The following is a 14,411-nucleotide window of genomic DNA, read 5'->3' as shown; positions in this document are numbered from 1 at the left end:
GAAAAATTCAGATCGATTCCGCCATTAGTTTTAAAAATATGGTGTCTTATTTGAGTAAAGTAAAATCTTCAAAAAAAAGGAGCCAAAATTTGAATAGAGTCTTACTTCTACATCAATGGCTGCCTTGATTTTTATCTCATTTTGTTTAAAATTCGATTATAGAATAATTAATGCATATCCCTTCCACAAGCATAAATTTCATGCATTTTTAATGAAGTATTTTAGATATATGAAATAAATTACACTCTATGAGTTCTCTATGAATGTTGAATATATTTTATCACAAATGAATCACAAAAGAATACTGAAAATACAAGCAGAAATTCTTAACATAAATAAGTAATCGAAGCATACAAGTCCTTGAATATTCCCCGCTATTTATATCATCAGAAACGTTTCACTAGAGGATTCGGAAGGATCTGATATGGACATGAAGAATGACTTACTAAAAACTTATGGTACTTTCACTCAAGAGAAAATGATAGACGTCTTACATCTGCTAAAAGATAAATCCTTTTCGGCAATCAAGCTTTAGGCCAAAGTTTTTCGACTCCTCAATCCTGGATTCGTCCATAACTTGAGGGATAACTTGAGCAAAGATATTTTGATCAGATTTATCCTGACTCATACTCAGTCTGTTGCTGTTTTCACTAAGTAACTTCTGTTTGGCTTTTGCCATATGTGTAGAAGCGCCATCCTACTGGAGGACAACTGCATGGCCTCGGAAGAATACCTTGGGTTAATTTGTGGGTGTGATTCCCGCCCATAGAAGTAGAGAGATCAGAACATCTATTTCTGGGCTCATTTTTGCCGTGAGAGTAACGTATGATGCAGGAAAAACAACATAAACTAGGCAGTTTCTCATGCAATTTTAACCTTTTTTATTGGTTCTCACAATCTCCAGTTAAAAAAAATACTAGGAGTTTTTTTAATTTTCTATAAAACATATCGTATAGCTCCTTGCTGTAATAACTAACACAAATTTTCAAAGGCCAATTTAGTAGGGCGGAGAATATATTTAATATTTTCGTAAACTCTACAAATTCATCTACACTCTGGTAAAAAATCAATTTGGGAATATAACGGTTGATTAAAAAAAAATCAAATCCTCAGATGTGTCTACAACCTGGAAAAAAGTCAGGGAATTCTGAAACTTGCAGTTAACTACTGTAGTCTTTTTGTCGTTAACTGACACAAACGCAAACCGAAAGTCAAAGTTCTGTTAAAATATGAGTAAATTGATCTGGATAACAATTTTTTATCAATTAGCCCTAAGGTGCAAAAATATTTGACGTCTATTCCATGATAAATTCATTTAATTAATCGAAAGTGGCAAGGCTAAAATGAAACTTCTCATAATTCAATGACAATCTGAACTTTACATTGGTGCTACTTTTGCTAGTTTCCAGAGAATGGACTCAACCCCATCTCCAATCAAACAAAAATTACCATACAAATGTTTCTAATTTAAATTATTATTAAAGATGTGAAAATTTCTGGGATCCCATGAACGTAAAAACCACGAATGAGAAAATATCATAAAATATGGTAATCACAGGGCTCTAGTGCTTCTGGTTTGCTGATAAGGCTTTAATTTTTAAAACATGGAGGAATAATCAATAAGAGTACAAATTACTAGAATGTTGAAAAGGGTCGAAATTCATGTGAGTGTAACTTTACATATGTACATTGATAACCTTCAAAACATACGTGCTTATATTAAATTTTAAAACTCCTACTTATAAATACTAAGGTATTATCAATCAGGAAGCATTATCGATTACTATCGATCCCTGTCACCAGATATGTCGTCTCTCAAATTAACAAAAAGTTTCATAAATGTCTTAGCCGGCGATTCTGCACTGGTCGTCGTTTCGACTCTTTTTACAGCTCTAACAGTGATTATTGCTTGTTAAAAGACTTAAAAAGTGTAAAATATATGGATCCAATAAAGAAATGATAGAAACTGCAACTGAAACTGTTTTAAAATATGAAAGATGAGAAGCGTTGGAATGATTTAGCCACTCTTTAATGAACAATATAATCAAATTTTCCCAAAATTGATTTATTTTTATTATGAATTATTGAGTGATGTGTTAAGGTGGGTTACCACATCTATCATGCATGTGCACATGATTTTTTCTAAGAATATTGCATATAACAATCTTCAAACTTAATCAATTCTCGTTTTCAAAAGGAAGGGCTTCTGTGATCAGAGGCGTCCACAGGATTATCTATATATAGATTTTTTTTAATAGGGGTGTTGGTTATTGGAGTTTTTTTCGAAGAAAAAAAATACAAAAAATTAAAATTTTGCTGAAAAATATTTGATAAGTTAAATTTCAAAAATCCATAGCTAATTACAAAAAAAAATTTTTAGAAAAAAATTTGAGAAATTAAATTTTTTGTAAAAAAAAATTGAAAAATTTAATTAAATTTCAAATATTCCATTTTCTAGTAAAAAACCAAAATTCCTCAATTGGGGAAGGCTACATCCCCTCCAGCCCACCCCCTAAGGACGCCCCTGGTAATCTAAAACTTATCTTGTTTGGGTTCGATGAAAAAAGTGGAGAATTGTATAGAAATTAATTAGTATATAAGTGTACAGAGTACACACAGAAAAGATGTGGTAACCCTACTTTAAAAGCAGATATAGTGGAAGAACAGGCTATGTGATCCCCTTTATAGATTTGTGAAATATTTCAATGGGCATGAGCGTTGCTTACTTAAATTAGTTGGTTTAAAAACACAATTTAGATTGCACCACCTACCGTCAGAAAAATAATACAATTATCTGAATGATAATATTTAGTGATGAGACGATCAATGGGATCCTTTTTCTGCGAAAATAAAGTGTAATTTCTGATTCTCCTATTCGATTCTTATCAATTATTATTTATTATTTTTCAATGTTATGAAACAAAATTATGAAAAAAATCCGTCAAGATACAAGAAAAGACCCAGTTACCTTATAATTTTATATTATAATAGGATGTGCCCGTATATTCATTTTATTAATATATACAAAGACAAACTCGCTAATCCTCTTCCTAATTCCGTTTTTAATTCGTATTAAATGTATGCGCTCTCCTTTTTTCTGTTAGTACAAAATTCAAAATTCTGAACAACTTTTATTTTATGTGTAAAGGCTGTAGTCTCAGTTTTTTTTGTTTTTTTAAATCCTTAATTATGCGTTTTTATACGCAGAATAACATACAAACATACCCCTATAATATTATATTATATTAGATCGTAAACAAATATTGTATGCTTGAAAACAGCAACTGAACGTTAACAAACGTGTTCGTAACACATGCAATCGTAGGTGCGGATATTGTGGTTAAAGTGCAATAAGTTTAGTAAATGTAGTGCATGTTGTCTCATTTCTGGGACAGTACCGAACATACAAGTGCGCAAGTGTACTGATTACACTCTAACCAGTAATTGTTTTAGGTTACCGTAAAAAATTATTAGATTTAAAATATCCTACAGACAGTCAGTAGCGTTATAAATATTGTCGGAATTGGATATAAAATCGATAATTTTTAATTGAATCGGTACCTGATTTGCCATCGGGTATTTCTTTTGGAATCATCCCATCACTAATGATATTATTTAGTATATTTATTATTTGTAAACTCAAATTTAAAATTGAATTTGAGCCACTCAAAAATAAATTGTAAAAAATTAAATTATTGTGCCCACAAACTACTAACTGTCACAATGCCTAGTGAATAATATATTATTAAAAGTTCAAAGTTATTTTTATGATGGATATATTTTCAGTGGGGATCCATAAACCTTTTGCTTCCATTCTATCAACAAAAGTAAAGCAACACAAAATCTGTGAGTTAGTATATAATTAAAAAAAGTAGACGTGAAGAAAATTTTGTGCCAAAAATAAAAAGCCGTGAGGATAAGGAAAGGAAATAAGACAGATCCAGGTGGATAAAATAGAATTTCTTTAAGTTATGATCAAATGAAATAAAAACAAATGAATCATTTCGATTTTAAAGATTGACTTTTAAGAATTAGTGATTTTTTAATTATTATCTTTCAAACAGATAATCATGAAAAAAGATAATTAATTATTATTGAACACAGAATGAAATTTGATGAATGAGAGCCAAAAAGTAACTAAGAGGACCTGCCTCTCCGTCTTACGTTGAGGCGATGGCTATTTCTTTTTGATATGTCTTATTGTCTTTCCATTTTCTGTTTTTAAAAACTCGTGTGCGCGGTGGAGTGGTCCCAAATTCAACATACTCTTCAAACTGGCCGTCGTCCTCTAATTCATCCTCTGCAGAATCATGGTCGGATCTAAAAATGAAAAAAAGAAAAGAATTTACATCGTAAGTGTCTTGCATAACATACTTAATAAAATACTTAAATAAGTGGTTAACAACCAGGGCTATGTAAAAGATTACGTATATCTGTATTAATAAAAATAAGGTTGTCTGTATGTGGAGAGCTCATTTTAACAACGAGCACATGTAGCTGTAGGTCAGCGCGTCATATTAAAAAGGAAAAAAAAGGGGGAGTACATATACAGGGTGGTCCAGATAAATTGGAAAATCGTTATAAGTCTTATACCGAACAAATAGATGGGAATGAACCATATTTTTTATATTTTTTTTTGACAACTACGAGGGTCGTTTGAAAAGTCCGTGCAAAGTTCGAGAGATGACACTACTGGCGCGTATCGAGGCTATGTTTGATTAGTAGCATCTCTTGGAAGAAAATACATACCAACTTTTAGCCAGATCGGTATATTTCTTTCCCTTTTGATCTTATGTTGTGTTTTAATAAAAAAATAAGGTATGTAAAGTTTCGTTTTTTGACCTCTATAGCCATTTCAAAAGGCTTCTTTAACGGCATTCTCTATTTGTAAAGAGATTTAGAAGTTTGAATTTTAAGGTTTTGCTGTTGAATTTCAAACATTTCATTAAAGTTCCTTTTCTCAAGTGATACATCAGAATATAATCCTTATTTTTCAGTTTGAAGAATATCAAATTGAGGGCCAAGGAAATACTACTTCCGGGAGGGGAGGAAAAATATAATTATCTCCTTTTCATAAATTAACCCCCCCCCCCCCCCCTTCTATGAAGTGACTTCGATGTCCACATCCTTAATGTTAGTGTGTTCCTCACTCATGTAGGGAATGGAGATGCTCACGGTGAAGGACTCACCCTTGTCAACTTTCCCACTCCATTTTAGGAGTATGTTCTACTCGTAGAAGAAGATGGGCTTCGACTTTTGGTTATTTACTCGTGCCTCTCACTCACACTTTTTAATCCCTGTGATCTCAACCTTTCATATGGAGGGATCATTCAAAAACCTTCTTTTTGAAGAGAGATTCCAACTTAGCTTCGGCCAGGAGTCGACATTCTTCTTCGTTCAGTGCCAGTTGTTGGCTTGGTTGTATCTGGATGCTCCTCCACACTCCAACAAAGATATGATTCACAACATTTGGTAATCTTGGGATACCCTACAACTCCTACGTGTTACTTTGATAATTTTAAGGATCTCAAACAAGATTTGTTGAAAAAAATGTGTAACTATCTTTACTTTTATTCTCATGAGTAAACAAAAAAAAAAAAAAAAAAAATGACAACTAAGTATATTTACAAATGTATACTTACATATATTTTTCAAAGCTACATTTAAAATGAATACCTTAGAACCGAGGGAAGAGGGGAAAAGACAGCGAATAAACTTTTTTATTTTCAAAGAAAACTTTATTTTTTCGAGACATATGATAAATATATATACCGTGTGTGGAAGGAAAACAGAAACATCACATTAATTACTGGTAATTTTAAAACATATTTTTATTGTTATCAACTTGACAATTCTACACCTCAGTTCAAAAAGAAGTCTAAGAGATAGTGTTTTCAGATCTTCTGGACCCACACCTCTCAAATATAGATATATGTCATATCATTTCAGGATCCAGCAAGGTTTTGGCTACTCTCAAGAAGCTTAAGAAGGATGGGTAAGACTTTATCAGGATACCTGATAGAAGTGAGCACAAGGAAATACACACTGATAAGTAGGTACCTGACCGGTTGATGACTGAAAATCGAGGACAAGCCAACTACAAGCATGCAAGACCTTGTCAATGAGCTCCAAGTCGATCCTAAGACGATTTGATAGTCTGTCAAGGATCTTGGGATGGTCCGCTCTATCCGTCACCGCTGTCAGTTTTTGTTTATCAAGGTTAGGTAGCAAAGGGTAGAGAAAAGGGACATTCTTATTAGTTGGATCAAATTTCACAATCAGTGCAAAGTTCGGATTTTCTCTGATACTAAGATGGGGGCTGTGGACCAAGCTAGGAATGCAAGTAACGACAGGGAGTAAATGGTAGTCCTGGAGACGCCCAACTATATGCAGACTTCCTTCGGATTTTTTCCTGAGTCCGCGAATGGAAATTCGTCGATCACGTTCAAGTGTCATTTTCTCGACTTGTGCGTAAGCTGTAGAGCTCAGGTTTGTTATGTATTGTAACTAATTGTTTATGTTTTAATAAATCGGAATATAAATTATTTTCAATCACTGAACCTTACTTAATTATTGAATTAGTAAGTATTTTGACCTCATAAAAATGAAACATTTATCTTTTCAATTTCACTCAATTTTTTATATGTTAATTTGTAATATATCATAAACATATACAATAAGTTTAGAGAGGCAATCAATTCTTCATAAATACTAAAGAAGAAAATGTGTGCATAGATCAAGCAAATTTCTGGATATAAGTTCATTCCAAGCCAAATCATTCACTCAAAAACAGAATGATCTTCATTTTTTTTTTTTCAAAATCGTCAAATATTTTAATATTAGTTAAAAGCTCTAAAATCCAAAATTTTATCCTTTTTTGTTTTCTGGTTCAGGATTTAGAGATTAATAAAGTTATATCTATGTTTAGAAATTTTATCTACTCCCTATTTCTAACCTACGTATGAAAAGAAAAGGAAAAAGTTCAGATAGCCGACAAGAAAAAGCCGTGTGTGCTCATGAAAGACGGAGAAATTCCCTGAGGAATTATCAAATACATCTTTCATTCCATGACATGAGCAACACATATGATAGTTCTATAAAATAATCATAGATCATTGCTGGATGCAGGTAGGATTTGACTTTACATCCTTCAGCTCATACAAGCTTGTATCTAATCTAGTAAAAAGGCATCACAGCTAATCTGCTCTCATCTCTAAAAGCATTCACATTGTCATGGTTACCACTAGTCTGGTGTACGTCCTTACTTATTCGGCACAGTCCAGTCTTAGGAACGGTCCTGTGGGTCATGGTGATTGATCCTTAACTGTCGCTCATTATAATTTGTCATACAAATATCGATGTTTTGTCCAGATGATATAGATATTAAGAACATTCCACATATGTTGCAAAACTGCAATATAATACGAATATATTATATTAATACTTATCTATTTTAATAATTAAAAAGAGGAAAAAACACTCAATAACGTCACGAGGGATCGATTTTACTTTCTTTGAGGACTGGACCGCAGTCCTTTGTCCTAAATAAGGACCGACACAATGGGTAACAAGTCTTTTTTTACGTTTTTTCTTCTTCTTTTTTTTACTAAGTATGTTTAGACTTTAGAACTTAATCGAATGAAATATGCACCAACTAAATTTTGTAAAAATGTGGATGTTGTAAATAATGTATTAGTTGATATTTAAACACCTCACAATACAAGCCGCGTATCTCAAAGCCTAGAAACATGGCTATTAATATTTTTGGTAAGGAATTATTGTCATTTCAACACCCATTAGTTATACAATTCAGTACTTAATTAATAATCTGAACAAAGTATTGCATCAGTAATTCTATGCTATCGAAAATATAAAGAAATACCATTTGAATAAATAATGGACTTTGTACAACTGTATTTTAGAGATCATAATTCAAGATTTATTAGTTATTTTATGACATGACCTTGATTATCATTAGTTTTTCCGGGGTTGAAGGCCTCTGTAGTGGAGTTGTGGGCTAGTATTTACGAATTAAGTATGTGGGGGGCAAAAGCCACTATCCAATTCGAAATTGAACTCGCAGGGAAATGATTCATATTTGAATGGAAGGAATCAAGGCTTAAGGCTCAGAAATATAACTTATTCAAACTACAGGGTGATACATTGAAATTTTAACACTCACTTATTCTATAATTAATGAAAGTGATTGAAATTAATTCATACTTAGATATATTAAAGAATAAATAATTAGTCACAAAAAAAAAAAAAACCTGAACTAGCTTAGGTAAAAGTCGAGAAAAGGGTACTTGAACGTGATCGGAGCCATTCCCATACTCCCAGCAAATTTTACTACTCTTTTTTTACTCATTTTGGCCGATAAAATAACTAAAAAATCCAAAGTCTAATAACGAGAGACGAAATTTCTTTATTTTTTCTAAATCAACCGTAATTAATGTTTCCATTATATTAAACAAAGTTGATACATAGATTATAAACATTTGGATAGCCTTCAAACCTATAAAGTACACAAAATGTCCTAGAGCAAATATTGCACGTATAACATTCAAAATAACTCATACTCTATCCATTAGTATATTACAATATAAAATGTTAACCATAAAACTAAAATATACAACAATTTGAAATCTAGATATGCTTATAATTTGACATTTGCTAAAGCCTATGATCATTTTTCACTCATTAAGACTGGGTTAGCTGGACTTCTGTGTTCTCAAAAAGTGAGAAACAAAAAGAAGAGAAAGGAACTCAAAAGAATATCCTTTTTTTTAAAACTTGATCGTCCCTCACAAGAGATTCTTGAATTCAGAGTTCCAATTTCCATGAGGGACAACGGTATGAAAATTCCTACGAGCATTCTCTGTTTACACTTAGTATCACGTCATTGTAACATTTTAACAATTTGAAAATACATATGACGTCAAAAAACAACTGATAAGTAAAATCGGTCTTGACCGAATTGTTCCTTTAGACCAGGGATGTCTAACCTTTTAATATAATGGACCGCATTGCCAAATGAAATAATTTAATGGGTCACATAATCCATTCAATTAACTTTCATGAAAAATGTCTTCATAAAACTATTAAATACATATATATTTCAAAATTTAGGCATTATATAAAAAAAAAGCCTAATCTAATTTTTCAACGGGAAACTGCTTCAAAAATTGCCAATCTGGCCTGTTTAGGGGAGTCCATCGGATTACATGTATAGATTTTTTTTTGGGGAAGCGAGGAGAGCTTGCTTTTTTTTTTTTTTTGAATTTTTTTTAAAGTTAAATTTTTTGCTGTGCTAAAAAATTTATTTTCTCTGTTTTCTCATTATTATTATTTTCTCAGAGGGATTATTTTTCAAAAAAAATTATTTAAATGCTTGTACGTATTTTACGTACTTTGATGATATTATGACAATTTTACTAAAACAAACTATCAAGTGTGAATGAGTAGTTAGCCGCACTTAATCATTAAGCGGGCCAAAGGGTGGGTATCCCTGATTTAGACCGATCTAGACCAAATCTTTCTATGAGACCGGCCTATACAGAACTTTTTTGTGGACCAAATAAGATTCGTCTAACAAAAATCATAACGGCCTCAGACCAGTCTAGGATTTTCAGGCTGAAATTCAGCACTTGTAGATAGCCAATTCTTCCTAACTATGAAATTATTAGTTAAAATTGTTGGTAAATGTTCTTAGATTAAAGTTTGTTCATTCGAATTCAACCAATCAACATTTCGAACACTGATTAAACAAAAATCTTTATGTATATAATCATGATCCTATGGATCTTCTTCTCCAATTCTTTTTTTTACTTGTTATCAACATTTAATATGCATTTTATGTATCATAAAGTACCCACTTTGTATTTCGTACTTTAAATACCCTGACAAGATTGCGGTTGTCAGAGTAGTATAACATTCGTGTGTATCGTATATATATTACATTATCTTTTTTTTTTCTTGCTTTCTTTTTAACGTTCCTATAATTGGTGAGATGGAGTTGCACTGATTAAGTATAAACAAACATTAATAATATTATATTTACTTCATCTGAGCAAGGAATCTTAAGTCCATACACATAAAGTATATATCTTTCTCTAGGAATGACTGGGGCGCGAACCTACGCACATTGAGTTCAAATGAATAATTTCTCCCGAGCGCGTTGTCCATTGAACTACGTCAATTCCACGTCAGACACACCTTCTGGCGACAAGGATGGAATCGTTGATCAAAACACAACAAAAAGAAACAGACATATGAACAGCTGAACTAAATAAGGACCGACACAACACTAGTCAGGACCGATATTTCGGTATAGAAAAAATCACTTAAGACTAACCCGGAAAAAATGATCTCAGACCGAGTCTCAACACTAAAATTTGTGTCCGTCGTAATTTATTTGGTCTTGTCTAGCCCAGTCTTTAGATCGAAAAGAAGAAATAAAGGTGAGTGACCTCATCAAGTATTTAACATTATAAGTTTTTAGGACTGATATGCAGGACTAAACTGGACTGCACCGAGACTGAATTAAACAAGACATTAGTCTTGTAAATAAGGACTGACATAATAATAATAGTCACCATAATTTTGTGTTACGTTTGTCTTCTTCTATTGAATAACTAAATCCTACAGCTTAAGCTTGTGAGGTATTATGGAATAATAGCCGCGTTGTCAATGCAATACAAGTTTAGTCAGGGTTGCAAGTAAACAAAAAAACAGGTCCTAAAAGACAAAACCATAATTGGAATAGAGGGACTCAAATCCAAAAGGGTTTACTCTACTTTGGAAGAGCCTTTCATACTGTTGAAGAGTGTTATTTAATGTTGTTAAAGTTTAAGAACATATATTTGATTATTTTGACATAATCAAATCAACTATTAGTAGTGTACATCTCTGTAAGTAAGCTGTATATACAAGGTGCACAAGCTATCTATACGGCCACTTTGGCAGTCTTTCTTGAGCAAACACAGGCATTTAAGCAGCTGTTTTTATGTGTTTTTCTGTTAGGTACCTTGCTCAAACTTGCACCGCTAGGAAAAATTGAATCAATTGACAAATTCGTTGTCCCAAATATCGGGAAAAGGCACGATGCTTTCCTTGTAATCCACGCCGGAAGCGACAACTTGGATGTGTGGATCAACATGGAAGTCCTTACATGTGGCAGCAGGACTCTTCTCCCTCCACACCTCGAAAAAAAAATCTCAAATGGCTCCAAGACAATTTTGACTAATTCATATCACCGTCATTTGACCTCCAAACTCGACAGATCTGAATAAGATGGATTTCTTGGTGTAGGGTTCGATCGTACGACAAACCAACCGAACCTCTTGCAACACCAAAGACAAAATTATCAGTCAGATCAAGAAGGAATTCATGGAGTTTCCAAGGGACCAAGTGGTGAAGGCCTGCTCACGCTTTTACCCTCTTAGAGAGACTGTAATTAAGACTGGAGGTGATTTTAATAAATAAAATAAATCTGAATCCATCAAGTTTTCATAATCTGGTTTTATTTTTTATCTGATAAATGGTTGTAGAGAAAATTGAGCTCGATAAAAAATACTTTTAGCAGCATAGATAGGGTGCACACCCTGTATTTGATTATTTTGAATTCATCAAAGGAATTATTAGTTCATCTCGTTAGTCTTGTATATCTGTTTAAGTAAGCTGTATATACTCAATATATCCAATTAGTACATAAACCTTTGAATATATACATATGTACAAGACCTTTCCATTAGAACATTCGTTCCAGATACTCATTAAAAGACGTGTTAGTTAAAAAACTAGGAAATTATATACACGACATTAATTGATGGATCCTATTCATCAATTGATGCAAACTTATAATTCAATTGAAATGATTCTCTTCTTAAATTAAGTTGACAAAAATAGACTGAAAATGAATATGGTAGCCCTGACAAAGTGTAGAATATTATTTTTGTGCTCACCTTAATAAAAAAAAATGAATATAATGACAACAGCTTGAGACAATAAAGAACATTATTTAGTTTACCAACAACAACAACAACCACAATTGCATATAACAAAGTACTTTACAGCCAAACATTCATATATACACAGGGTTGATCTTCTCGTGTGGTACAGCTTTTATTTTTTCAATCCAGAAGTTCAATATAAGCATCTTAATTGAGCTGCTCCTTCCTCTCCACAAAAAACAAACCATGGTTCCAGTTTTATTTGTGTTCTGAAGACATTTATCATTAAAGCTGCACCCGAGCTCCTTGGATATGGCCCTGGGGACATGCCGTAATGAGAGAAACTTTAAAACTTCACTCCTTTGTGGATCAATTTTACTCCTTCTCGTTTGTTTTGTTTTTATTGAGTCGAAACTTTACATAAGGAATCAAGAGTCACAAAACCTATCTTTCACCGAGTTTGAAGACAACCGGCGAATAAATTTCCCATTTATTAAATTTTAAATTAAGCGAAGCAGTAGATAAGATCAACTCTGTATATATGTGTAGATCCATTTTCTTTTTTAATAGGATGCGCTGAGCTTTAGATACACACACTCGTTGCTAAGCCTCGTCTAAAGTCAAATTCACTATTTGTATATATGTACTTCCCTTTCCTTTTCCTTTTTAATGTGACGTACTGAGCAATAATAACACAATGAGTTCTCACGAGACAATCAAACAAACAGATAGCTAGATGCACAGGCAAACTATGCTTTATTAATATGGGTAATAAAAGGTTCACAAATTGATGATGCAGATAAAAATATTTGGTTTAGTACATCTATAAAAAATTATTAAGGTATTTTTCTCTTTAATAAACAGATACATTATATATTTACCCGCGGATCAAATTTGAATTCTACAATTAAGTTGTTAGGAAAATGATCCCTGACCCAATGAGTTTGGAAATTGTAATGATATTCATATATTCCAATATAAATAGATACAAAGTTGAGAGGTCACTTATATTTTTATTTTTTTAAACACATACTCATTTAACAGTTCCCAATAACAATTCATATGTTATAGCAGTATATTCGAATACTCTGTCTTATGATGAAACTCCATCGTTCTTATCATAAGATATTTTCGACAATTCCGTAGAAGATTGGTTAGAATATATGTATTCTTGAGGTTAGAAGTCACAATCTCAGAATTTGATGTGTAGGGGGATCTGCATAATTATGATTCTTCATTAAAGGAGATGATATCCACCGAGTAAGAAGAGGTGAGAACTTGAAGAAAACTGATATGCAGGATTGAACTAGACCGGACCAAGACTGAACCGGAGTTTTCAGTACTAAATTAGGACTGACACAATACCAAAACAAATATAACTTTATTTTATTTTGCATTTTAAATAAAATTACAGCAAAAGAAGGTGCGAATTCCTCTTTCAGAGAGAAAGGGAGACGTTAACATCAAGACAATCTATGGAAGATTGAAGAAAAATGAAGGATAACACCACTTTCTATCTTTTTCTTATTTTAAAACTATTATTTTTCTCTACGTTTTGCCCATTCCCTAAAATCAGTATATGGAGTACATTCACTATGTAAGAGGTTAATTAATGACTTCTTGACTCTTTTTTTTAACAAAATTGATTTCCTATAGCTCCCAATGAAAGAACATATTATTTTTCCAGGCAGTATGTACAAGTATATGACAAAAATCAACTTCATTTGATATGGGGTCATAATTGGTTTAGTAAGAAGTACTGAACGTTTTTTCGCTTTATTTTGACAGTAAAATTAACATAGTTAGGATTATCTCATTTAGATGGTTTCAAACGGTTTTTTGTCTAACTTTCAGATCCTGGGCATGGGAAAAAGTGCTCAAATTATTTTATCGACATTTTCGACGTGAATATTGTTAGAACGGAATTTTTGGAGCCACTGCTTTGTTGTTGCATTCGAGACTGTATTGGGTCCATAAGCAGCACAAATTTTCTGCTCCACCTACTTTTCACCTTGGTCGTAGTGGTACTGAAGATTACATCGAATTTTGTGTTTGTTCAAAACACTTGATCCCACCCTCGGATTGAATGTCCTAAATTTTTAGCCAAATATCTAAAAAATGTCCTTTTTTTAATACTGGGCTTTACTTATTCTTTTTGATTCTTGGTCGAAATGGAATCTGGTTGGAAGGAGTAACTAAGAGTCAATTGCTTCTAAGGTACAGAGATAGCCTGTAAATCCTTCTTCCTTCGGCATCTATAGATTTTATGGCTGAGTTATATTGCAAGGGTGTATATTTATCATATACATCATATTGACTTTTTTTTTGTTGGTCAGTGAAACAGTGATCAGTTCTCAATGTAGGAGACTCCAAAATATCCAAAATCCTTTCATTTCACCAGCCTATTTCTTTTCTTTTTTTAAATCCGAAATCCGACCCCCTTTCCCCTCCCTTGTCTGT

The 14,411-nt window shown here is 32.6% G+C and overlaps 1 protein-coding gene across 4 annotated transcripts in view; it reads right to left on the bottom strand.

The window, feature by feature from the left end:
• The window catches only part of Mekk1 (mitogen-activated protein kinase kinase kinase 4), a 163,082-nt gene that overhangs the window by 131,197 nt on the left and 17,474 nt on the right, over positions 1-14,411 (bottom strand). For 2 of the 4 annotated variants that reach the window (XM_040720933.2, XM_040720934.2), the window contains exon 2: positions 4,165-4,320. In XM_040720933.2, coding sequence (XP_040576867.1) covers positions 4,165-4,320 — 156 coding nt within the window. The remainder of the gene's footprint in view (positions 1-4,164; positions 4,321-14,411) is intronic. The other 2 variants (XM_071891533.1, XM_071891535.1) reach the window with 1 other exon arrangement.

The sequence above is a fragment of the Lepeophtheirus salmonis genome, chromosome 10, assembly GCF_016086655.4.
Source record: "Lepeophtheirus salmonis chromosome 10, UVic_Lsal_1.4, whole genome shotgun sequence".
Lineage (NCBI taxonomy): Eukaryota > Metazoa > Arthropoda > Copepoda > Siphonostomatoida > Caligidae > Lepeophtheirus > Lepeophtheirus salmonis.
The sequence above is the reverse complement of the archived record's forward strand: the minus strand, read 5'-3'. Positions and strand labels throughout refer to the sequence as shown.